This window comes from Aythya ferina (assembly GCF_964211825.1).
Source record: "Aythya ferina genome assembly, chromosome: 1".
In the NCBI taxonomy this organism is placed as follows: Eukaryota; Metazoa; Chordata; class Aves; order Anseriformes; family Anatidae; genus Aythya; species Aythya ferina.
In genome coordinates, this window is record NC_140296.1 from 139205466 (window position 1) to 139230706 (window position 25241).

General features: G+C 36.6%; 1 protein-coding gene across 1 annotated transcript in view; it reads right to left on the minus strand.

The window, feature by feature from the left end:
• PIK3C2G (phosphatidylinositol-4-phosphate 3-kinase catalytic subunit type 2 gamma) overlaps positions 1–25241 on the minus strand; it is a 215961-nt gene that overhangs the window by 172671 nt on the left and 18049 nt on the right. The window contains exons 6-9 of the mRNA XM_084526130.1: positions 17540–17642; positions 10666–10736; positions 5109–5172; positions 245–370 (exon numbers count right to left, since the gene is read on the minus strand). Coding sequence (XP_084382256.1) covers positions 245–370; positions 5109–5172; positions 10666–10736; positions 17540–17642 — 364 coding nt within the window. The remainder of the gene's footprint in view (positions 1–244; positions 371–5108; positions 5173–10665; positions 10737–17539; positions 17643–25241) is intronic.

Genomic DNA, 25241 nt, shown 5'->3' on the forward strand with positions numbered 1-25241 from the left:
GTTAGACATATCATGAGACAAAGACAAAAAAAACATTAGAAAGAAAAGAAAGAAGGAAGAAAGAGAAAGAACAGCTTTGTAAGAAGGCAATGGTGTGAGAAAGCAAGCATCTTCTCCATTTGGCAAACACACCTATTCGAGCTCCACTTCCAAAAATAAAATAGGACATCAGCTTGTCAAGGCAGTCTTAAGAAGGCTTCAGTGTGTGTCTGTATATATATATTTATTTATTTATTTTATTTACCTGTGCTTTCACCAATGGCACCGCAAGGAGTTTCTTGACTGCATCAGTAATGTCTCTGGTTTCCACAAAGCAGAGGATACTGCAGATTGCTTTAGCAACTTCAATCACATTATCAACTTTGTGCTGCTGATAACAGAGACAGAAAAGTGTTTTTTTGTTTGGTTGTTTTTTTGTTGTTGTTGTTGTTGTTGTTTTTTAAATAGGCAAACAGCATTAGTTTGGCTATGTCAAACTTGCTACTGATCAATAGTTTGCTAGGTATAGCTTTTTTTTTTTTTTTTTTTTTTTTTTTTTTTTTTGTAATCCAATTCTCTTCCACAAAATGTACCCCATTGAAAACTGTGACAAATTTGCTAAGACTGATCTTGAGGCAAAATGGAGGTTTATCTGAACTTCATAAGTGTAGAAGCACTATAAGAAACTTCATAGAAAATCTGAACCTAAATGATTCACAAACTTTCTGAGGCTTTTATCCTACTGTGAATCTATCCCCACTATTGTCTCCTACCCATCTCTGTGAGAGATGGCAGAGATCCATGTTCCTCCTAAAATTAGTGACTGTGTGGGAGTCTGCATAAACTGACACCTGTGGACTGAGTAGTTTTGTAACTGTTTTTTTCTGCAGAGTATATATATATATGTGGTTCAAACTATTAAATCTTATTGATAATAAATTCATAAATCTTTAAATATTACCATATTAAAATAAATCTCTACATGAATAATGTCAGATATGCATTGGGGAATTCAAGAAGAAATTTGAATCCCAAAGGAAAGAAAAACTCTTCATAAGTATCAAGTACCCTATGTTCAGGAAAATAAATAAATAAATAAATAAATAAATATGTGTTTACTACACAGTTATATGACTTCCTTAAATTTTAAAACATTCTCTGAAAAAGCAGAAGCTCTTCTACAAAATATTCTCCATGTTTTCCTACTGATAAAAATTCCTTTCAGTCAGCTACAGCATGTCTATGTACTGATAAAGTCATTTCTCTAACTCATCCATTTCATGCCTTAAAAGGGGCATGAAACCAAACCAAGATGAAATTTCAGTTTTCAAGCTAAGTTTCTATATTCAGATAGTACTGAGAAGGTTAACACCTATCATTAATACAAATAAATATAAAAATATATCGAGGTTACTAATTTCATATTTAACTGTATTTTTAAATGTAAGTTGATTTTGTTTGTTTAATGAAAAAATAAAAACAGCAACATCTTTTCATACTAGAGGCTCTAGCGAGAAAAAAGCTATGGCTGCCTGTGATCTCTTGAAAACTTTAGACCTTCATTTGGACTGAAGCTGATTCACCCTTTTGGCAATTTACAAGGAGTGCACTTCTCCCTCCTGCTTATTTATCTCCTATCACCTGGATTTTTAAATTGAGCTCTTGTAGGATTTCCCCTCTATGCACACATACATTGCCAAAAGAAGTAGGAGCCTTTACAAATGATACAGCTTTCTTAGCATCTATAACTATGACAAAACTAAAGCATTATAGAATATTATATGTGCTATATTATCATTATATATGAATTACGTATTATATATGCTAGTCTACTGTGCAGTGGAGTAAAAAATGATATACAGGTGTATATATGCAATACTATACGTATGGTAAATAAATACAATCTTCATTTGTTATTATTTTGTTGTTCTCTGCATGTGGATACAGATTATTAGAAAAATGGATTTTATATTGATACAGAAAAATACATGCAGGGGCAATTTCTGAGAAGTAAATCAGCATTACATGAACACAAGTGTAATTCTTGAGTAGAGCAATAGCTATACTGCTGGAGAGAAAGAAACGCCCACATTACATATTTTTATATACACATATATATGGTGTTTCTCAGAGAGCTGGGTGCCTTGAGGAACATCTCTATTTCTGTATAATATACTATTCAGTTTAGAGATCAATTTAAAAGTATTTAATGTTTTTATAGAAGTTACTATACCATATACCTTTGTATACAGTAGCTACTTTTAAGAAGCAGATTATACATCAGGGAACAGTAAGCATATAAGAAAATTGTGGAGTACTAAATACTATGAGTGATGACTTCTTTTGCACTCTCTTTTTAGATATTAACATGTACATTTTTTCCTTTTCCCTTTGTGCATATATCATTCTTTTTTTTTTTTTTTTTTTTTCCCTGAAATGAGGGAAGGCAGAGATTCATTTATCTTACAAAAGATACTTTTTTTTTTATAGATTTCCTAAAAGAAGTCAACAAGATTTATAGTCAAAATCTTGTATATGATTTTTTTTTTTCCCTCTACATATGTAAATTCCAGCAGAACCTTTGAAGGATATTTTTGGATTTAAGTTATTTATATGATAAAATAAAGCTATGTCTGCAGTCCGTATTAAAAATTTAAAATGTTTTCTCTCTATGTTAGTAGTATAGTCTGAATAGATTTAAAAATAAAGTGGTTGTCAGACTATTAGGGCAATTAAAATGCTTAGCTGTCTGACTGGACAGATTCTAGGAACACTAAATTTCAACCCCAACAGCATCAATTTCCGCACCCATGAAACATCCACCCTACTTGATATCAGATATTCTAAACATTTCATTTCTCAATTTTAGAGGTTTTATTCATTGTTAAAAAAATAAAAATAATAATTATAAAAAATTGCCATTTATTGGTCATTGCCAATGTAGATGACAGTGGATTTGTCATAGAAGTCATGCATTGGTATCTTCATGGCTTTTTAAGGCATCTGTGAATAAGCAGGTTTGGAAGGAGGTAGATAAATAAGTTATTATTTTATTTTTATTTTATTTTTTTTTTATTTTTGAACTGAGGATGTCAGGATGTGTCTGATTAAAACTGAATGCTTATGGAAGTTTCATCTGAGCAAAGAACTTTAGCAGATGTTTGTGTACTTCTGAGCAACTCCCACTGGCTTATCCACACTGAGTGTGGATTGTGTTTAAGAAGTGTCCCATCTCTGCAATGATGCAGGTTCTGGTTTCAAAATAATTATTCCCATCTAACCTTGGTATAAAGCGCAGTTAAAGACCACAATTTTAAACCTTCTTAAGTGAATCTACTCAGATTTTAGAGAGAAAAAAAAAGTAAACAAAGATTCAAAGAATGAGTCAAGGGTTCTCTTTTTTATTTTTAAACTGTATATTCATGGCTATAACTTATTACATCACAGCTTCAAAATTTTTCAAGCCACTTATTAAAGCAAAGCAGTAACACTAGTTCTTATTACTGTTAGTTTGAAAAAGGTCTATGTGTTACAATGCCTCCTCTGATTGAAAACATCTGCATGGTGATTTGACCTATATCATTAACTTGCAGCTTTGTTCTTTTAACCAACTCACATAAACTTTCTTTAGTGTCCTTGTGCAGACACCACATTGAGAAAGAAAAAAAAAAAAAAACTACAGAGAAATTTAGCTCCATAGTAGAATATGCATATTTGGTGCATAAAATGAATACTTGAAAAGTATTCTGTCTTCCCTTTATAGATAAATTAATGATCAAGTAATTGCCTAGTCAAGGTAAAAATCCTGAGCAAAAACAAATTTAACAGTGTTTGATTTTAAGTCTGAATAATATCTATATAGCACAGATTGCAAAGTATGGATTGTAATGTATCATTAATTTTGAGACTATAGCTACCTTTAAATTTTGAATCCTTTTATTATAGGCATTAAAATTTCAAGTGAATGTGAGTAATTATACTGATGGGTCTACTTCAGTACAGAAATATATATGCACATTTGAGTTTGGAGCCCTTGATTTTTCCAAATGTCTATGACTACATCCCATTTTATACACTAAAAATTCTCCTTTGAGATACTGCTTACAGAAGCGAAGTTCAGTGAATGACTACACTCAAAACCAGAGATTTTCTTCGTAGTTAGGCACAGTTCAACAGCTTTTGAACTTTTATACACTTTGCATAAATAAAAATGTAGAATACATTTACCTACATATATTTATGTACATATATTGATATATATATATTTATGTCTGTATGCATATGTGCCTTTATGTGTATATGTATACACACATACTTGTATGTACATTTATGTTTTCTGACTATTCAAAATAGCAACGCCCATGAATCAAGAACATCCAGAAATATTAAAAATTGGACTTCAGTACAAGTGACATTTCTTAAATGAAACAGTAATTTTAGATTTTAACATATTTTTCAAAAAAATCCACACCTCAGTGTAAAGAGTTAAAACTCATTTCTTTCCAGTACAAACCTTTGAAATTCAGTTAGTATAACAACCTGAAACTCAGATAAAGTAGATATTTGTTTTCTTCCAGGCTACCACTCAAATATGCATTTGTCCTTTAGGTTTAAGTGCTGCCTAAAACATTAGTTAAAGCTAAGATTTCCTTCAGGGATGTAATATTCAACTGGCAGCCCACAATACTTTAGAAAAAGCCCTTATAAGTTTTTTTTGCTGCCTAAACCTAATTCTGCAGTCTCAAGTTTGAATATATATATATATATGGATATATATATATCCTAAATATGTAGATACTTGCCCATGAGTTTGCAAAATCAAGGACAAGTTTTGCAGGTACCATGTATATTATACCTCTACTAATTCAAAATATTATACTGTCAACCCAGTGATACTATTTTATTTACAGATTCCCTGATGCTTAGAAATAGTCATCTCTGATATTTTACCTTTCTAGCACATTCTTCTTAATCTCAAGTCTTGTTAATAGAATTTATACCCTTCCAAAGTCAGGTTGAGCAGCCTTAATTAAAAGTCCTCTTTAATTGCGTTTGAGACAGATTAATAATCAGATACCTTTCAAATTGAAGTTAATGCTTTTCTGGTATAACAGAGTGAGAACAAATACCTCATTTTGCAATAGATGCTCCACTTGACCTCTATATTTCATAATAACTGAGACAAGGTTCAGTCTGGAAATTGGAGAAAAAAGAGAACAACATCAAATTAATAGCAATTGGATAAAGAGAACATTTTTTTTTTCCTCCCCATTCTATAAATCAGAAATAGTTTAACTAACAGGGATTTTAATGTTGATATAAAATAAGGACAAATGTGTAAGCATTTGGTATTCGTGAGCCTGGTTCTCTGTGGCTCTTCAGTAGCCACTTGCCACAGAGTGTAGATGTAGAAGTCCTCTTTTACCTGGAGGATACAAGTTTCACAAGTGAAAGAACTACCAAAGTGATTTCCTAGTTAAATGTCTATTTAACTCGAAATCCCAGTTATTTCTCTAAGGTTAAGCATGTGCTTACACATTACCTTGAAAGATGGACTTAAGTACATGCTACGATGCCTTGTTTCTCAATCACTTCAGGCTGTAAAGCTGCAGAGAAACAGGCAAAACATCTGCAAAACATCTGAAAAAGCTCTACATTTCAAAAGCCCATACAAGCCACAAGTATAAAAATGTGTATTATAAAAAGGGGCATAATTGTTACAGATTTCGTTAAACTTTATTTGCTTACAGTTCTAAAGTTTACATGCTCAAACCATTTCAGCAACTGCCTTTTCCATACTATTACCACAGCTGTGAGTTGATTTTACATTGTCATTCAATTAAATCCTGAAAACTGGTTTAACTCAGTGGGAGACATCTGCCACACTGTAGTCCCATACCTTTGTCAAACTACACAGGTTGCCACAAAGTTTGTGCAGGCAGACTTCTGTGCTTCAGCAAAGCTTCATTAAATGTTGTAGGGTTATGAACAAGAGAAGAGCACAGGCCTTTCTGAACTGCAGTTTCTGAACTGCAGGACTGATGTTTCAGCTGTAAATCTTACCATTTTAGAACCATAGGTTCCAAGTGCTATCCATAACGTAACCAGAGTCAGTTTTGCTTCTTAAGAAGTATTTGTGTCATTTTCTGTTTCTAATCATAATCACACTGTATTTTAAGCACAGTGAAATTTTATTTGCCATTTAAAAATGTGCCTATGGCTAAAGTTACTGCATAAAGGAATACACTTTCTTTTTCCTTTGACAACTACATCTGTAGGGTCAAGTCTTCAGAAAATGATAGGAAAAACTTAATTCCCACTTACACATCCTGCCCAGCCTACTCACTGATAACTGGATACTGTAAGACCTTGACAGTACTAGGTATACTAGTTAAAGTATACGTGTGCTTTTATGGAAAAGTGGAATCTTCAATTTACATTCCTTCTTTGGTGGTTTATTTTGTACTTGTTTGTTTATTTTGGTTCTGTTTTTTTGTTAAAATGTCACTTTCTTGCTCGCACTTTTCCCTCTCCTGTATGTCCCACATTCCCTTTCTACTAGGGTTCACTCTCATTAGAAGGATTAGAGGGAACTTCCTCAGCATTGTGGACTGGTAGCTGACAGTCATCAAAGTATTTTGATTACTTCAGAGCAAGCAGAATATTGTTTGCGGAGGAACCGTGTGAGTCCTTATGTACCTAAGCTGGGCTAGCAGCAATCAGAGCTTAGGGTTGCAACTATGGTCCAAAGTATAGGTTGTACGGTATGTCACTAGATTTTCACCATATATCATATGCTAAGAGGAGGAAAGAAGAGGAAATTTCACTGAAATTGTCACACAGAATAATAATAATAAAAAATAATCAGGTAGACCTTCCTTGTGGTAATACCAGAGTGCATTTCCCTGTACTTGCCTACTGTTCACCTCCTCCTACATATGGCTTTGCCTCTGTGGCTTTTTTTTTTTTTTTTTTTTTTTTTTTTGCAATCTGCACTAGCCTTATCTAGCCAGGCAGTTTGAGCATTGAGAAGCTGCCTAGCAATTCCTCCTGTAATCCTGTTAAATCATAGCTAATACAAGTTGTTGCTTTGCTTTGACGAAGTCTGTAGGCATAACATCTTTTTCATACCATTACCCAGCTCACAAGTACTTCTGGACATGTAAGCTTACCCTATTGCCTTGATGCACACAGTTAAGCATGCTTACTAGCATGCTTAGCCGACTAACTAAAAAACAAACAAACAAAAACAAACAAACAAATGAACCCATATTTTCCATCAGTTGATTCTACCCTAGAGAATTTTGTATAGATAAATATATGTATAAAGTAGTCATAATTTTACATAAAAATTTCAGAAAAAAAAAACAACAACATGCAACAAGATGACCAAGATACCTCTAACTGTTATCCTGAATCTTCAGCTACTAGATAACTAATAATAGTCATGTTACTATAAATACATACCAAATACTTTAACATCTTTGACAGCTGTGCAGAAATATGATAACAGAAATATGAATTATGCAGAAATATGCCAGCCAATGATCATTCAGTGTTTCTTTGATACTAAAGAAAAATTTGGATGTTTTTTAGCAAGGCTTTGAAAAGAAAATAAAAACAAATAAAAATATGAAAAACTTTGGAGAGTTAGTCTTGGCTCCTGACTGGTCTATATGGGAAGAAGGAGATGGTCAAATATATACTTAACAGCATTAGTTTTTTCATTTTCCTGGCAGCAGTACCTACTGTGGGATGGCACTGGGTTTCCTTTCTAAAAGACCACTGACAACCATGCTGCCTATCTGAGTTTTGCCTAAATGCATGGATCAGATTAGCCATCATGTTATAGTTACTGGCACCTCAATGTTGGTGACTATGGGCCAAATTCAGTTCTGGTACTGTGGACTGTAGTTCTGCTGATGCACTCACAATTTACATTGTGTTTAATTTTCAAGCTATGAAAGTCAGTGAGTGAAGCAATGTAGGGGCTGCTGTTTTTATTTGTTCACATTTGCCTGTGAGAGCAAATCTGATGATTAAAAAAAGTAAGGTTCCAGTTCATTCTTTTTTTCTTCTCTGCCAAGTTCTGCATCTGGGAAGGAAGAGCTCCATGCATCAATATATGCTGGAAGCTGACTGTCCAGAAAGCAGCTTTGCAGAAAAGGACCTTGGGGTCCTCATGGACATCACTGAGCTGAACATGACTCAGTAATATGTCCTTGCAGGGGGAAAAAATATCTAATTAGTATCCTGGGCTGCATTAGGCAAAGTATTGCCAGCAGGTTGAGGAAAGTGATCTTTCCCCTCCATTCAGCACTGGTGAGGCCACAATGGGAGTATCACATCCAATTCTGGGCTCCCTAGTATAAGAGAGAGGTGGACATACTGGAGAGATTTCAATAAAGGGCCCCAAAGATGTTCAAGGGATTGAAGCATATCTCATGTGGAGAAAGTTGTAAAGAGCTGGGACTGTTTAGTCTAGAGGAAAGAAGGCTGAGAGGAGATTTCATCTATGCATATAAATACCCAAAAGGAGAGTGCAAAAAGGCAAAGCCAATCTCTTTTCAGCAGTACCCAGTGAGAGGACAAGAGGCAATGGACACAAACTGGAACAGAAGAGGTACCACCTGAACACAAAGAAACACTATTGCATTTTGAGGGTGACTGAGCATTGGCACAGGTTGACCAGCAAGCCTGTGGAACATCCATCCTTGGAGATACGCAGAAACAGTCTGGTCACAGTCCTGGGTAACCTGGACTGTGCCCAGACATAACTTCATTAGATCTTACAGAAAGAAATGCCTATTCTTGACCATTTTGAATGCGCTACTTTCACTTCATGTTCCTTTATACTTGCATTGGAACGTGCAGTAAATGATCCTTTCCTATGCACATTTTCTGTGCTCCTCAATTTCATATATACTTCACATCTGAAAAAAATACCTATCTTTCATCCCTTTCTCTGGATAAAGACATCAAGATTTTTTATGTCTTTATCAGAATATTGTCATTTATTTGTTTCTCATATGGAAGGCATTTCATACCTCTTAGAATCTTTACTGCCCTTCTCTTCACTTTTTGAAGTTCTACTACATCATATTTGTAATGGAAGAATCAGAACTGCCAGCAGTATTTAAGGTAAACAAATACCCTACATTGATCCTGTGACATAATATTTGTTTTTGTCGTTCTTGTTTTTATTCCTTTTATAATTCCCAACATTTGTTTTTATCTTATTTGCAACCACTGTGCACCAAACTGACATTCAGAACTATTTATTATAAACCCAACTACTCATTCCTGGTGGTAAAATTCAACTTGGAGCCTATGCATTTCATACATGAATTTTAGACTCTTTCCTCCCATCCACATTTATCATCTCGAAATTTCATCTGCCATTTTATCACATGATTGACTTAATACTGTAAAATCCTTCTACAGATCATCACAAGCAGTTGTTGTGCACATTATGGTCAGCAAACTTTTGAACTTTTGTTACTTAGATATTACTCCCCCCCACCTTTTTTTTTTTTTTTTCCAGTTGAGTTAGAAATGTAGTTGACAGCACAGGTCCTGACTGCAGATCATTCTGGGTCACCACTGCTGGAAAATTATTTTTCCCCACCCATGAACAACAAATGGGACAAGCAGAAAAGAGCAATCTATCACAGCTCATGCTTCTACTTTTTCAATACTTACTGAACTTGTGGTTGAAGAACGTATTTATTGCCCATGCTATCAGTTATTCATTGCCCTACAGCATCAAAGGAAATCTTGAGGAGTTTTGCAACTCAACATCTTTTCTCACATATCCCTTCTGAAGACTCTCCTTGCAATGAAAAAGTCCACACAATTTACATCACAAGAAATAAAACAGTGAATAAGTGGTGTATATATAGACTGTATGATAAGTTTGATCTCTCTACAAGGACCAGAATGAAAATTTGAGCCATGCTCCTAGGAAAGCAGATGGATCCTCAATAAGCACCAGACATTCTCCTTGAACAACTCACAACCTCTCTGTTTCTCCTCCATCTGCTAAATGACAGGTGTGGCATCTAGCTTCCTTGGCAAAGTACTTTATGACACATTGATGAAAAATGTTACAAAAAGCATTAAACAGCACTTCTTTCTAAGTGCTTGAAATGGAACATAATGAAAGTTGAATGAGGAATCTATCTTATTTATTGCTTATCCATGGCAGGTTAGATTTAGAGTCAGACACACTTTGTGTACTAAGTTAAAAATCTGTCATAGCTAGCCCCAATAAAAAATAAAACAAAATTTGACTGAACTGAAAAAAAAAAAAAAAACACAAGGATAATGAAAAGTAAATTATTTTTACAGTATTTACTCTTAAACATTCTCTCTGTCAGAGCAACACACACTTGATTATTATGGTTCCTTTAATCCTGGGAAACTTTGAGAAACATGAAACCTCTAATGAAACCTTCAACAACATGAAAGGGTGAGAACTGGGTAGATCTATATACAATTATAGATTTTTGCTAAGCAACCAATAAGGTCTGAAAAGAAAAGTCTTAAAACACCATATCAATTTTCTTTCCCTTTGGTATCATTCCTGTACCCAGCAGGTCTTGGAATTGTCTTTTGAGCTCAGGAGGCTCACTACCAATACAAACAATTACAAATAGAAATACTATTAAATACCAGTGTTCTTACCGAGTCAGTCTCCAAGCACAAGTATATTCTAACAGCTGATTCACACTGAACTGTCTTTGGTCATCCTCGTACTGTAGAAGAGAAGTATATAATGAGGTATAATATTATGACAGGAAGAATGTACATTAGACAGATTTGCTTGGTATTTTCCAAAGTCCTGTTGTTCCAAGTTCCTGTTGTTTCAGGAACTCCTTCCTTACGGTATACATTGGTTTTTCAGGAGATTTTATTTGGTAGCTCTCTGATATTACACCAGCTTGTACTGAACAATTCTGTGAATTCGCCTTGACACATTCTGCTGAACAAACCTGTTTCTCTTCAGATGTACTCTCTCCTCCAGCCCCACAGATATTTTTCCCTCTGATGTACACATAGGCAGCTCAGCCCATGCCAGACTTGTATTGCCAGTGTATCAGGCCACCACCATGTCCTGAAAAACCTGACCTTTCTTTGACTTGTGATTGAGCCCAGATCCCTGTAACACACAGTGCAAAGTTACTGAAAAGCTTGTGACAAGCATGACCCCAAATTCACTGGTCTTGGATTACAAAGGAATAATAGTTGTGAACAAATATAACTTTGGGAGGGGTGAGGGAGAGAAGAATCATATAAGAAAACAGAAACAGCTTAGAGGCATCTAGTGGTGGAAAGCTCAATATGGATAAATTCACATAAATTCTGCTTTAGATTGCTATGTAAACATTTAGTAATAGTACCATTTAAATAGCATGATCTAAGCTAGATATTTTACAGATGTGCTGCAAAGAAGTTCCATCTGGAGTGTTACTATCTGTTTTATCACATAGTAGCAATAAGTTGAAGATGAATTAAACATATGAAGAAGGGGGTGAAGGTAAGAAAAACATTCTCATGTATTAAACCTCAAATGTACATGCTTGGACCTAAGCTCTAAGCTGTGCTTTGTCTTGGTATTTGATCATATGCAAACACTTGTGTTGCTGATCTCAGTGTAGTAATGTGAAAGAGTTAAATTTTTACAGGGGAGAAGACAGGGTAAGTATCTGGGGGTTAGGGAACAGGATGCATCTGGGAATAGACAGTCTCTCAGCTGATTTCAAAATCTGCCTCTGAACCTCACAGAAATGTTCCTACAAATATGATTGCAAGACATGCACAAATAGCTTATGTGTACCATCTTCCTGAGTGCAGCACTAATGGCACTGTGCAGGGCTCTGACCTAGTAACTGCACTTCTTGCTCACTACTCAAAACTGTCTTTTGCCCTTACCTACACAGAGGTTTGGAGGCTCTTATCTCTAATAGCTATTAGGCCACTTAAATGCATGTTAGAGGACTGGTGTAACATCTTGGGCCTTGAGAATACTCCGTAGTGCTACCTTCCTATTCCAGGAAAGAAGTTAACTCCAAATACTCAATTGTTGCATTCTCTAATGTGATTTGTATTTGCTACTTCTACACAGAACAATAGGCAATCATATGCATCTTGACTCTCAGGAAATGATACTCCATTTTTTAAAAAAAGTCTTGTTATTCTACAGATGAGTAGTGTACATATTCAGCAAAATCTACTCTGCATTTTTATAATGTCACTGCATGCTTATCTGTCACACTATCACCTTTGGAGATCTTACAAAAAGCACAGCACATCTGAACTGAGTGATCGACGAGGCTGGAGATACTGATCAAGACTGAGAAATAACAAACTTCCTCCTTGCTCTCATACATTGCAAAGACTAGAGGATAGGGAGGGATAAGCTTGGAAAAAATATAACACAGACTGAACAGAGGGAGCCCTGAAGCTCAGAGAGAAAGCAGATACATGATTGATTTGAGCCAAAAGCTTTAGGAGATCTAATGGTCTGTGGCAAAAAGATGAGTGTAATGAAATTATTTAGTACCTAAATACAGAATCACAGAATCACAGAATTTCTAGGTTGGAAGAGACCTCAAGATCATCGAGTCCAACCTCTGACCTAACGCTAACAGTCCCCACTAAACCATATCCCTAAGCTCTACATCTAAACGTCTTTTGAAGACTTCCAGGGATGGTGACTCCACCACTTCCCTGGGCAGCCTGTTCCAATGTCTAACAACCCTTTCGGTAAAGAAGTTCTTCCTAAGATCCAACCTAAAACTCCCCTGGTGCAACTTAAGCCCATTCCCCCTCGTCCTGTCACCAGGCACGTGGGAGAATAGACCAACCCCCACCTCGTTACAGCCTCCTTTAAGGTATCTGTAGAGAGCAATAAGGTCGCCCCTGAGCCTCCTGAGCCTCCTTTTCTCCAAGAATACATATGGAAGATTATTATATAGAAGGCTGTCAAGTTATGAATATGCTTCTGTGATATTAGTTAAATTAAAATGTTAATGGAGATTTCTGTAAAGTAACATATTCCGAAGTTCAACATTCTGAAGGATCCTGCAGATCACAGGTCAAATTCTCTCCAAGAGTAAGCACAGATTAACTAACAAAATTAAACAGTAGTTGCAGATATACATAAGATGGATCAGGAAAGCTTTATTGCATCTTAAAAGTCTCGACATTTATGCCTTTAAAGAAAACACATTACCTTCCCATATTTTTATATGAATTCTAAGGGAGGAAAATTTATTTATTTTTAAATTGCCTTTAAACCTGTGACATTCAAATACCATTTTCCAACCACCAGAGCTGCAAGCTCCAGAGAAAAACAACAATAACAACAGAATTGAATTTGTGAGCTCTGCGTAGACTACCTCAGGTTCTGGAGTTTAGTGTGGAAGAGCAGGTCTTCACACATCCAGAGAAATCTACGAGGTTGGGTCCAGAGCAAAAGGAAATACTGTAGCCTGCAGTGCACCATAGGATGTGTCTACTCTGTTGGGTTTTATCTTGTCCTGACAGATCTGCTGGTGGTGCCCCAGCAGAACACAAGCAGAACACTTTCTGATATGAGTGCTCTGTCACAGGCATGCCCTGGAGCTGGAGGAAAACTTTTGGTCTATGACTTATGCCAGCTCAAGAGCTGTTCACGTTCTTTGCTATTATTAGTAGCCTGAAGTAACTTCATGGCCTGAAGTTTTCACAGCTGTGTCAGTTATCATAAAGGAGTGATCAATAATTCACTTGAACACATCTTAAGATGTCACCCTTTCTTGTTAAACCCTATTGTGCATTATTAATTACAGTTCCACAAATCCGTTGCAACAATAAATATTTTCTAATGGCCTGAACACTGCTAGTTTGTCTTCCAAGCTTGTTACCTGCCTGAAATAATGCTTGAAAGACTATTTTTTTTGTTTGCTCATGATCATTCTATGTGGTAATTGTAACTATTCCCAAATGTGAAATGTCAGGAGCTGCTCAGTCTCTACTCCAGACCTCCACAATGCATTGCTGTATATTAATCCTCATTTAGACCTGTCAAACTTCAACAGAGATGAAAAAGACTTTGAACATATTAATAGGACATGAAGCATTTTACAGTAGCACAATTTCAAGGGATACTTAAACACAAGGAAATGGCTCCATTCTATCTGAGGTTGTACATTGTCCGTCTAAAAAGATGCAAACATGTAGATAATGGAAAAAATCCTACTTGTGATGAAGCACTGACTTCACTTTTCTCAGCTTATGCTTTGACTGTTCACACAACTCATTACATCTGGTAAAACATTAACACCAGTAACACTGGTATATATGAAAATAAATATATTTTTGAACTTTCAGGAAGTATCATGTGCTGGCTGTTTTTAGCCTATCAATTCCTTTCTGGAAACAAGTGAGACTTTTGTTAGAAATCTGTAAGCGTTCTTTGCTGACTCTTTCCTGGAAAGATTTATGCTTTACATGGACAATAAGGATCTGGGGACAGCTCTGAAGAAATGAGTCTCTTAAATAGGCAGAGCACTCTCTGGAAATGGTATCTAGATACATTTTTCTGCTTCTATGCTATCCCACTGTACTTCCTAAACATCCCCCAGACACCAGGAAGTTAACATTTGTGACCCACTGCAACTTATGGAGGTCCTGCTTAAGGGTTGTCTCTTAGAGACCAGCTAGGATAAAATACTGAATAGGAGAGATATGGAGTGAAAACAAATCTAGCACTCATTATTCAGAGTATTGTAACCCATGGATACTGGGCCATCATTTGACAAGAGAACATTGGATTTTCTCCACATTCATTTTAATTCACAAGATTTCAACATGTGGAAAATAAATCTACAAGGTGCAGAATTTCCCACTGCTGTCAAGAAAAGCTCTTTGTTTATGTGGAATAAAATTGGGCTTCAATATGTTTCTATAATATCAATAATATAACCTTATGCTTTATAAGCTCTATTTGAAAGTTGAGTAGGAATCTGGCATCTTGAAGATGCGTGTCTTAAATGAGTTTTTTTTGAGTGTTAATACTGTAAATCTCATGACTGTAAAACAAGCAAACAAATATAAACTAAAGGTCATCCTTTGGATGAAAAGCCTGTGATTCCAAGTAATGCCCAAGGACAAATTTCTTGCTTTTGACTGCTCAGTTCAAGACAATTTACTTTTTCTTAATACATCATAACATGGAAAGTCAGCTCCGCATAAAATGAAAGCAAGCAAATATTCACCTTAAAAATGCTTTTCAGCTGAATTTATAAAAGAATTTCAAATGGTTACTGGCCAAAGTTTATAAATTTTCTAGCTTAAAAATAAATTGCACATTGCTTATAAGCATCCACTTATATTGGTTATTAAGATTAATAGTGAAATAATACCTATTTGCATATACAGACATATATTTTTAAATATGCATCCTGATTTCAACAGCGTAACATCAGCAACAATTATTATGAAGGCAGTCTCCAGATGGTGTTGGTATAGTGTTTCGCTTTCTTAGCACACAAGCAAGATTTTAAGTCTCAGAAGAGAACCCTGTATGTATCATCATGCTCAAAAGCAAATAATTTCATTTGCTCCCCCTTGTTGTTGTTTTGTTTGTTTGGTTGGTTGTTTGGTTGTTTTTTTTTTTGCTTTTAATTGAAGACAGAGTATCTTGTAGAGACCCAGTCATTGGCTCACAAGTTTGAAGGGATTGCTGGTGAGTTGTCCGAGGCTCCCTCTTTTCAGTATGTTAGTGTAAAAAATACCTTCAGCACATGCTGTATGCATATAAGTGGCAAAATGACCATGTATCAAACTTCTAATTTATGTCACTTAATTCTCACACAGAAAACACTGGAAACTTGTAGCTGCCCAGCAGAAGGGCCTGTAATATAATATTCCATTTAACAGAGTTGATGACCTAAAAGATGTAAATGACCTTTCAACCATTACATACACTTAGGCATATCCATAATTGTATTTAATCACTATTACTTCACTCTTCTCAAGCCCATCTTTCTTTCTGCTATACAGAAAAAAGTTTTCCCATCTCTTAACACAGGATGCATTGTCATATATTTTAAACCAAAAAGGACTATAACCACCATCTAAGCTCATTGTCTGGTTAATCTAGACAATGAAAATTACACAGTGATTCCTGCCTTGATCTCAACAACAGTCAAATGACAGCAAGGTATCACAGATAATTTCCCAAGACAATGCTCATTCCAAAGATCTCTAGATGTTATTTTTGCTGCTGCAATATGGGGATAAGGTGAAAATGAACATGAGAGAGATGCTTGCTCACTCCCTTCTGAAGACATCAATTCACTCACTCGCTCTAGACTGAGAGCAAGTATTTGGAAATTCATTGATCTGATTTTTGAAGAAGTGACTTAGTGATGAAAACTTCTGTGCTTACTCATATTACTTTATTTTGAACAATGCTACACCAAGAAGAATCAAGGTTTTCTTAAGAACACATAAATGAATAATATTAGCAGTGAAGTGTCAATAAATTAAGTCATAGCTGTACCAATTAGCATGGGATTATTCTGCTTTTATCTGTAGAATAGTTGAGATGTTAAACAGAAAAAAAAAAAAAAGTTTGGCCTTACTATATTCCTCTCTTAGTGCTTCATATAGTAATGTTATATTGAACTTGATGTTACTTATGGTAACACAGCAGAAATGAAATGAACACCCCTATTCTTTTTTGTCAGAAATGTGTCACCTGACCCATATTTTGACAGACCTAGTTTGATAGCATACCTATTCAAAGGCATCTGTGAAGAGCATCAACACACTGCCAGTGAACACTGCCCAGAACATCAGAGTTTATGCCCTACTGAAAACTTTGTGTTAGAGGTAATTCAAGGTGGTCCACTGGGAATAAAGCTCACATTTATTACCATAGGTCAAGGTTATTAAAGCTCAGTAATCTGTTGGAAAGGTTGCTTAATATCAAATAATCTGAATAGAAATGTATCTGATTTTAAGCTGATGAAAAAATATTTTCTCTAAGGATGTATGCATGTGTATAGACACACACACATGTTCTAAGGCATCTCACACATGCACAAACACACTGAGATTCTGGCTTTTATCAGCCTGCCTTGGTTTTCAGTGATAGTGACGAAAATACAGATATGATTCATTTTAGACAATACTTTGAGTGGTTTTCGCCTAGTCATATTTATATAGAGACAGTCCAATAAAAACCACCATCACTACCAACAAACTCTTCATTGACAAACTGAAATCATTATCAACATTAAAGTCTAATAAAAATGATTATTTCTATACAGGTGGCCTTTCATCTTTTTCAGTTGCGTGTTCTCTACAGTGACATACTAGATATAAGCACAGGAGCAAAGCAGAGAGATTTCCCTGTAAGTTTTAACTAGAGTTCAGCAATAATATATGCATACTCAGGAAAGCAAATAATCTCTTTGATTATTACTGCAGGTTGCTACATAAAAGGGTTGGTGGAATTTTATTCCTTCAGACATGCTGAAAGAAAGTGGAGGAAGAAAAGACATACCGTTCGAGCCAAACTTTGTTTCAAATTTGTGGTGATGTGTAGCCGAAGTTGAATGCAGGTGGTTGACTTGCGAAGACTCTCATGGCTGCCCAAAGTACAATTACTACAATTTGGGGAGAAAAAAACAAATGATTATCTCTACATATCATTTCCCATTTTATTCTACCTCTCTCCTTCTCTTAAAAGCACTTGTGGAATAAATTATCAGTGCAAAGCAGACCGAATAATATAAAAACTGAGCTTGGTATCTACATCTGTGCAAACTGATGGGGTCTGGTCCTGGGTTGATTTCTTGTGAAACGACTTAAGAATCATCTCTTGATTGTAACTTTGACCGTTAAGTTCTGTAACAGAACAGCAATGAAACAGAGAAACAAACTGTATGTGCTCCCAAATCTTGAGACTGTCAATGTATTCTTCAATCCCAAATTAGTGCAAGTACACCAAGCATGGATGAATCACTGTAGGATGACTTGCAGCATTTGATACCCATTCTGAAAATCAAACATTAACCATAAGATTGAAAATCATATACATTAAGACAGCTGCCCCTTGATTCTCAAAGAAATCAAAGTTTTCATCCTGTGTAACTCACTTAAAGATGGTAAAAGAACCTGTGAGTCAGTCTTCCACTGCCTCAAATCACATGCCAGCTAAGGTCAGACATAGACCTCTACTCTGTCAGCTGGAGTGGTTCCTACAAACTACTCTGCTGGTCAAGGATGCACTAGCTTCCCATGGCAGGGGAGTTCCTTATTCTTATCTGCCTCTTCAGAGCAGCTTCTAACCCACTTGTAACTGAGAAGTTGCCAAGAGTGATAATACAGCTTTAGTTTACCACTCAAAATTTCTTGGATCAAAAATCATTTCAAACTTTACCTTCCTTTTCTTGTTTTAATCATGTGGAATAATGCAAAAATAATTTCAGTGTTAAGGGAAACATATTTTTACATTAAGAAAAAAAAAATCCTTTGGAATTAATGGCTGTGAAAAATGATACTGATTTTTGCAAAGGCAAGTTCATCTCCAAAACAAGCTAACTCTAGTGCATGTTCAATTAGATTCATGTTGCTTCTTTCAAGTCTCCAGACACAAGAGTGCCAAAAGGGATGTTCCATATTTATACAGTCTTATAGTTGTTTCATAACTCTCTGGGCCATGAAGGAAAGAAAGAGGATTCTTTTCAAGTGCTGTGGAAAACTCAGAATTCAGATGTAAACTGTATTTAGGCAGGAAGAAACCAAATGAGGTTTAATACGTGTAAGAGCGAGTGTAGAGTCCTACACCTAGGAAGGAACAACTGGACATATCAGTACAGGCTGGGGGACGACCTGCTGGAGAGGAGATCTGCAGAGAAGGACCTGGGGGTCCTGGTGGATGACAGGTTGACCATGAGCCAGCACTGTGCCCTTGTGGCCAAGAGGGCCAATGGGATCCTGGCATGCGTGTCCAGCAGGTCAAGGGAGGTGATCCTCCCCCTCTACTCTGCCCTGGTAAGGCCTCACCTGGAGTACTGTGTCCAGTTCTGGGCTCCCCAGTACAAAAAAGACAGGGATCTCCTGGAAAGAGCCCAGTGGAGAGCCACAAAGATGATACGGGGCCTGGAGCATCTTCCTTATGAGGAAAGGCTGAGAGACCTGGGTCTCTTCAGCCTGCAGAAAAGAAGACTGAGAGGGGATCTCATCAGTGTGTATAAATACCTGAAGTGTGGGAGACTGAGGGATTTGGCCAACCTCTTTTCAGTGGTTTGTGGGGACAGGACAAGGGATAATGGCCACAAGATAAAGCATGGGAAGTTCCGCACCAACATGAGAAAGAACTTCACAGTGAGGGTGACGGAGCACTGGAGCAGGCTGCCCAGGGAGGTTGTGGAGTCTCCTTCTCTGGAGATATTCAAGGCCCGTCTGGATGCCTACCAGGGCAGCCTGCTCTAAGAAACCTGCTTTGGCAGGGGGGTTGGACCCAATGATCCCTCAAGGTTCCTTCGAACCCCTACAATTCTGTGATTCTGTGATTTCTTTCCAACTAAAGAGGTCTTTTGATGGAGTGTCTGAATGTCATGATTTTGGCTGGTATAAAGTTAATTTTCTTTACAGGGGCTTCTATGTTGCTGTGTTTTGGATTTATGATGAAAAGAATGGGGGGGGCGGGTAACACACTGATGTTTTAGTTGTTGTAGAGCAGGGCTCACACAGAGCCAAGGACTTTTCTGTGTCTCCTGCTGCCCTGCCAACAGGGAGACTGGGGGTGCACCAGAGGCTGGCAGGTGACCAGGCTGACCGAAGGGACATCCCATACTATACAATGACATGCTCAGCAAGAAAAGCCAGGGTAAAGAATGAAGAATGTTCAGAGTAATGGCATTTGTCTTCCTCGTGAAATGTTCCAATTGATGAGCCCTGCTTTCCTGGAAATGGCTGCCTGCCCATGGAAAGCAATGAATGAATTTCCTGCTTTGCTTTGGTTGCACATATGGCTTTTGCTTTACCCAGTAAGCCACCTTTATCTCTACCCGTGAGTTTTTGCACTTTTACCTTTCTGATGCTCTCCCCCATCCCACCTGGGAAGAGCAAATGAATGGCTGCGTGGGGCTCAGCTGCCTGCTGGGGTTAAACCACAATGCTGAATAAAATTGTCTGGATTTACTTCCCCAAAACTACCCCTGGCCCTGTGAATGACTTAGAGGCAGGACTTGCATCTCGCACAGCAGCAGAAGTCCCTAGCAAAAATGAATAGTTAAATTTAAATAAATATGCTGTACATAATTGCCACTCAGTACAATTACAGGAAATTCATGTATCTCATAAATGTTCTGCACCTACCCTATGCCATAGGTAAGTAAAATACATACTTCCCATTAGAGATCACAAAGGGTATAAGTGTAAATGTGGGATTTTTTTAAAACAGATATTAAAAGTTACGGAGGAAAAACCCATTTCCATCCTACAGGACAAATATCTAGAAGCAAGATTATTTGATTGTGCTTCCATACATTTGCAAAATTGCTTGTTAAGGACAAAGTCCTTAACATAAGTGAGAGACAGTTAACATCAACACAATCAAATAGTTGTAACTGTTGGAAAGTGTCTCACCAATATGCCTCAACCCTTCTCAAATTCCTTTACAAGCAGAAGCCCAAGTGACCAATTCACATTTTCTGGGACTACACCAACATAAAGATTCTTTTTTGTTGCTCCTCAGCTCACATTTGTGTTGTGTCTACCCAATTTGCTTTTTTTTTTGGCAACTTCTTTCATTCCTAATTTCATCAAATCAAGTCTAACAATAAACTGACTGAAATAATGAATTTTCCTGTGATATTTACATCCTTTAGAAGTGCCTCACACCAAAAACTTTTACCCTTATTTACCTATTATTTCTGATCTTTCCCACTTTGACCTACCTTAGGACATAGACACACATCTGTGAGACTTTACTCACTTTTTCCCCAATTCCTCCAGCATGTTTATTCCCCCTGTACTGCCTACTTTACCGAAGTCAATGCTAGGAATTGGAATAGCTATATCAATTTACACTAACAGAACATTCCTTTGTGGTCATAATTTTATACCACAGATGTACAAAAAACATCTTTTACCAGTGTAATTATTCCACATCATCATGCTTCCAGGCAAAAATAGCTACATCAACTGAGGTTTAATTTTGTGGCTATAATTATACTTACGGTAGTGGCTTGCATTAGCTCTGCTGTATCAGGCAGATACTATACATCACCAAATCCTTTATTGACATAGCAGTGTTGCCTGAAACACTGTAGTCAGAGGTACTGACTGTACAGTTGATTTCATGACTGGGTTTTATTTGCACAAATGCAAAATTTTTTTTTTTTTTTATAAATATTGTGACACAGCAGACTAGACAAAATGAATGAATGCCACCATAAAATGATGTGGAACCTGTCCTAGACAAAGAGTGAACTACAAGAAATAGATGAGCAGCTTTGTCATGAATTGACAGATGACCTTCTAGCCATACCCAGGCTGAAACACACTACACAGCTTGGACTTTTGCAGACTACTGTTCTATCTGTACTATTGATATAAAAGTAATATAGCCAACTTTGGAGAATAGCATCGTTAATAGTAACTGGTTTACAGTGCTCTGAGCTCTGTAAAGAAAACAAAACAAAACAAAAAGTACATCATTAGCAGCTTTACCCCTATTTTTGCTGAAATACTATGTGGAAAATACAGCTTTGATGAAAGCTCCATGGCAAAAGGCAAAGTGATTGTCTTTAAGAGACAAGGTAATTAATTGGTCAAAGTGATTTGCCTATGGTCCCACAACATATCAGAAGCAGAGAAGGGGAATATCCCTCACTCCCGTGATTCCCTCACTGATAGTTGATTTTGCCTCTCCCCAGCAATGTTCTCTGATGTGCTATAAGCTCCAAATCCTAATGCAGATCCATCAGACTCTTTTTCTTAAGAAAAAAAAAAAAAAAGACTTAGCTGAGCAGCATCTCTGAATGAGAAACTTAATCTGCAGCGACAAGAGAAAATAAACTTCATTTTTTACAAAGAACATATTCACCCAAAAGGTGCTGGCTTCTAATGATTCCAATCTGCATGAATATAACTCAGCCCACTCTATAATTAATAGCTTAAAATTCACTTTGAGTGAAAACCAATTCTTACTTAGGTCTCAATTCTCAGAGAATATAATTAGCGAGGCAAAAAAAAATGTCATCAATAAGGTTACAGGCAAGCATGTGAGTTTAAATGATAAGCATTTAGATTTTTCTATTCCATACTCCTGCTCACTATGTTAGCCGAACTGCAAAGCAGTAAGGTAACTATGAAAATCACAGAGTGTGGATAGAGTGTAGATGGAATTAAAAATGCGTATGAAATGATATTTTTAAAAAATCTGATACCTTCCAAAAAATAATTAGAAATAAAGCTTACAGCTATCCTTGGACAATATTCCTTTGCTGGGTCTGCATTGCAGCTCTCTCTTTACTAACAACAGTCAGATCAATAAACAAAACAAAACAAAAACAAAAATTGAAATATATTTTCATGTTCTTTGTTTTACTAGGCACTTCAGGATGCTCTGAGGTTCTAGTCTGAAGCTGTAAAGGTAAAAAAAAAAAAAAAAAAAAAAAAAAAGATTGATTCTTTGCTGTCACATGGCAAGATATGTCTTTGGCTTGCTGCTGGCATTGACAACTTGGTAGTTATTTGACCCTAGCTGCTTAACCCCAATATAATTTATTTTTATACGATTTAAAGGCAGAAGTAGAAGTCTTGGATGAAGGGATGACAAGGGGAGGATTTTCAGAAACAGCAGGTACGTCGCCCACCAAAAAATCAAAGATGATTATAAACAGGACAAGTGTAAGGGAGTGGAGACCACACACACAGCTAGGAAATCCAGAGAAGAAAGGTAGAATTAATCTATACTTATGATATGATACTTATGAAAATCAGAAACTTCTGGAAATAGTGGTAAAAATTGATGAGAAAGATTTTCACTCCTCTCTTCTTTTAAGGACAATGATTCTTTTAAAAGTCTCCAGATGCATTTAGACTGAACATGGAGAAAAGGAACTGCAGGAAATGAGTTGGAGAAGATATTAACATATTCTTTACAGTGACGGGGTAGGGAGAAGATGGTAATGGCTACTGATAGCACTCTATCAACACTGTAAGAAAAACCTGTAGGAAAGGGAAGTGTAGGGAAAAAAAAGAAAGCCAGCAGGTTGAGGCAAAGCCAGGATTTCTGATCAGTAAATAAAATGACCTTAAAGACCAGAAACCAATGAGGTTCCAAATCAGAATTTCACAAATTGCTTTATAAGTTATGGACTGAACTGCAGCCTATACGCAGGTTTCTGACTTTTTAAAAATGTGGCTGTTTGAAATCTGAACTCACACCTTGTGTGAGTCAGATCACATGTGAATTCAAGGATATCACCATAATAAGGAAATAATGGATGATGAAATCTTGCAGTGCTGAGCATAATAGTCACTAGCACACAAGTATTTGCTCCTCAATTCACGGAAAACTAAATGGATTTTGGAAATCATCAGGCCTTTCAGGTGCTTTTGCAGAAGGCACATTGAGGTGATCATAGGTGATCATTAATACAGTCAATTATAATAGTAAATGAAAGTTTTTGACAGATCTTCACTTGTGTGGTTCACTAAACCACTATTCTGAGAACAATTCACCATGTCACTGTTTTGGTTTCATTTTTTTTATTTTTTTTTCTGGATTACGATAAAGCAGGAGCAGCACAGTATTAGTTCCCTTTGCTGTCTCATAACTTGGGGAACTTCTACTGGAATTAATCTCTGACTGATTTCCAAGTACTCTGCTAGGGAAGAACTCTACAAAACTATATCAAATTTCTCTGTTAGCAACATAGTGAGGAAAGCAATTTGCACTAAGATAGCCCAAACATAAGAAAAAATTCACCCTGAGGCAACTCTGCAGGCTGTGTTAAGCTACCCAAGGGATGAGTTTGGTCTGGGGTTTCAAATTTCAGACACAGAACTCTGATGAGGAAGCAGGAGAAAGGGAGCTGAAAATACAGCACAGAATAGAATTACAAACTGCTGAGGCCAGAAGTGCAACTCAATCCTTTCTGCACAGCAGTGAAAGAGCAAAGCAAAGAAGCTGAGGACATTATTGACCTTATTTCATTGCTAATGAGACATGCAGAGATTCTGCAAATGCAGGAATTTAAGTAATCCACTATTGATGAGTTCTGCTCAACAGTGAAAATAACCCTATTTAGAACATACTGTACACTGTACTGAAATGCACTGAGCTCACCCTCAACACAGACTCATTATTTCCATTTTCTTTGGCAATTAGTATGAAATCAGAAGAGACTTGGGAAAAAAAAAAAAAAAAAAAAAAAAAAAAAACAGGAAAAAACAGCAGCCCTGGCACTAGCCTTCTTACATAATCAGATCTATGTACAGATCTATGTACAACCTCTCTGCTCAGTGGTTCCAGTGGTGCAGTGCTTCAGACAGCTCTCTGTATACTATATATCTGAGAGCTTAAGGAGTGGACTCAAATGTTAAAGTCTCCACCTTCAGTTACAAATTATAATTGACCATAAACATCTTGACCTCTGCACCTGTGTAAGGGTAGAAGTATTCAAGCTATTCAACGACAAAGCTAATTTGCACAGTGTGACACAACTTGCTCTGACAACTACATTACTTTCATTACTGAAGCTGGCTTGCTTTAGGCTAGTTCAGGTAATCTTTACACTATACTGAAAATAAGGTTGCTTCTAAAAGTTTCCCTTTCAATTACAGACATACAGTATTTTAACACTATGTTATGTCTCTAACATATGAGCTGTGACTCCTGCAATAACAGCTTAACATGTTACCACAGAGAATTGCCAGCTTCTCCCCCTCTGCTAAAGTCACCGTTCCTTTAGCAGAAGCTGACATCAAGAGCCTGTGCTTCAAAACAAAACCTGCTCACTTTACACAGAATCACAGAATTTCTAGGTTGGAAGACACCTCAAGATCATCAAGTCCAACCTCTGACCTAACACTAACAAGTCCTCCACTAAACCATATCCCTAAGCTCTACATCTAAACGTCTTTTAAAGACCTCCAGGGATGGTGACTCCACCACTTCCCTGGGCAGCCTGTTCCAATGTCTAACAACCCTTTCGGTAAAGAAGTTCTTCCTAAGATCCAACCTA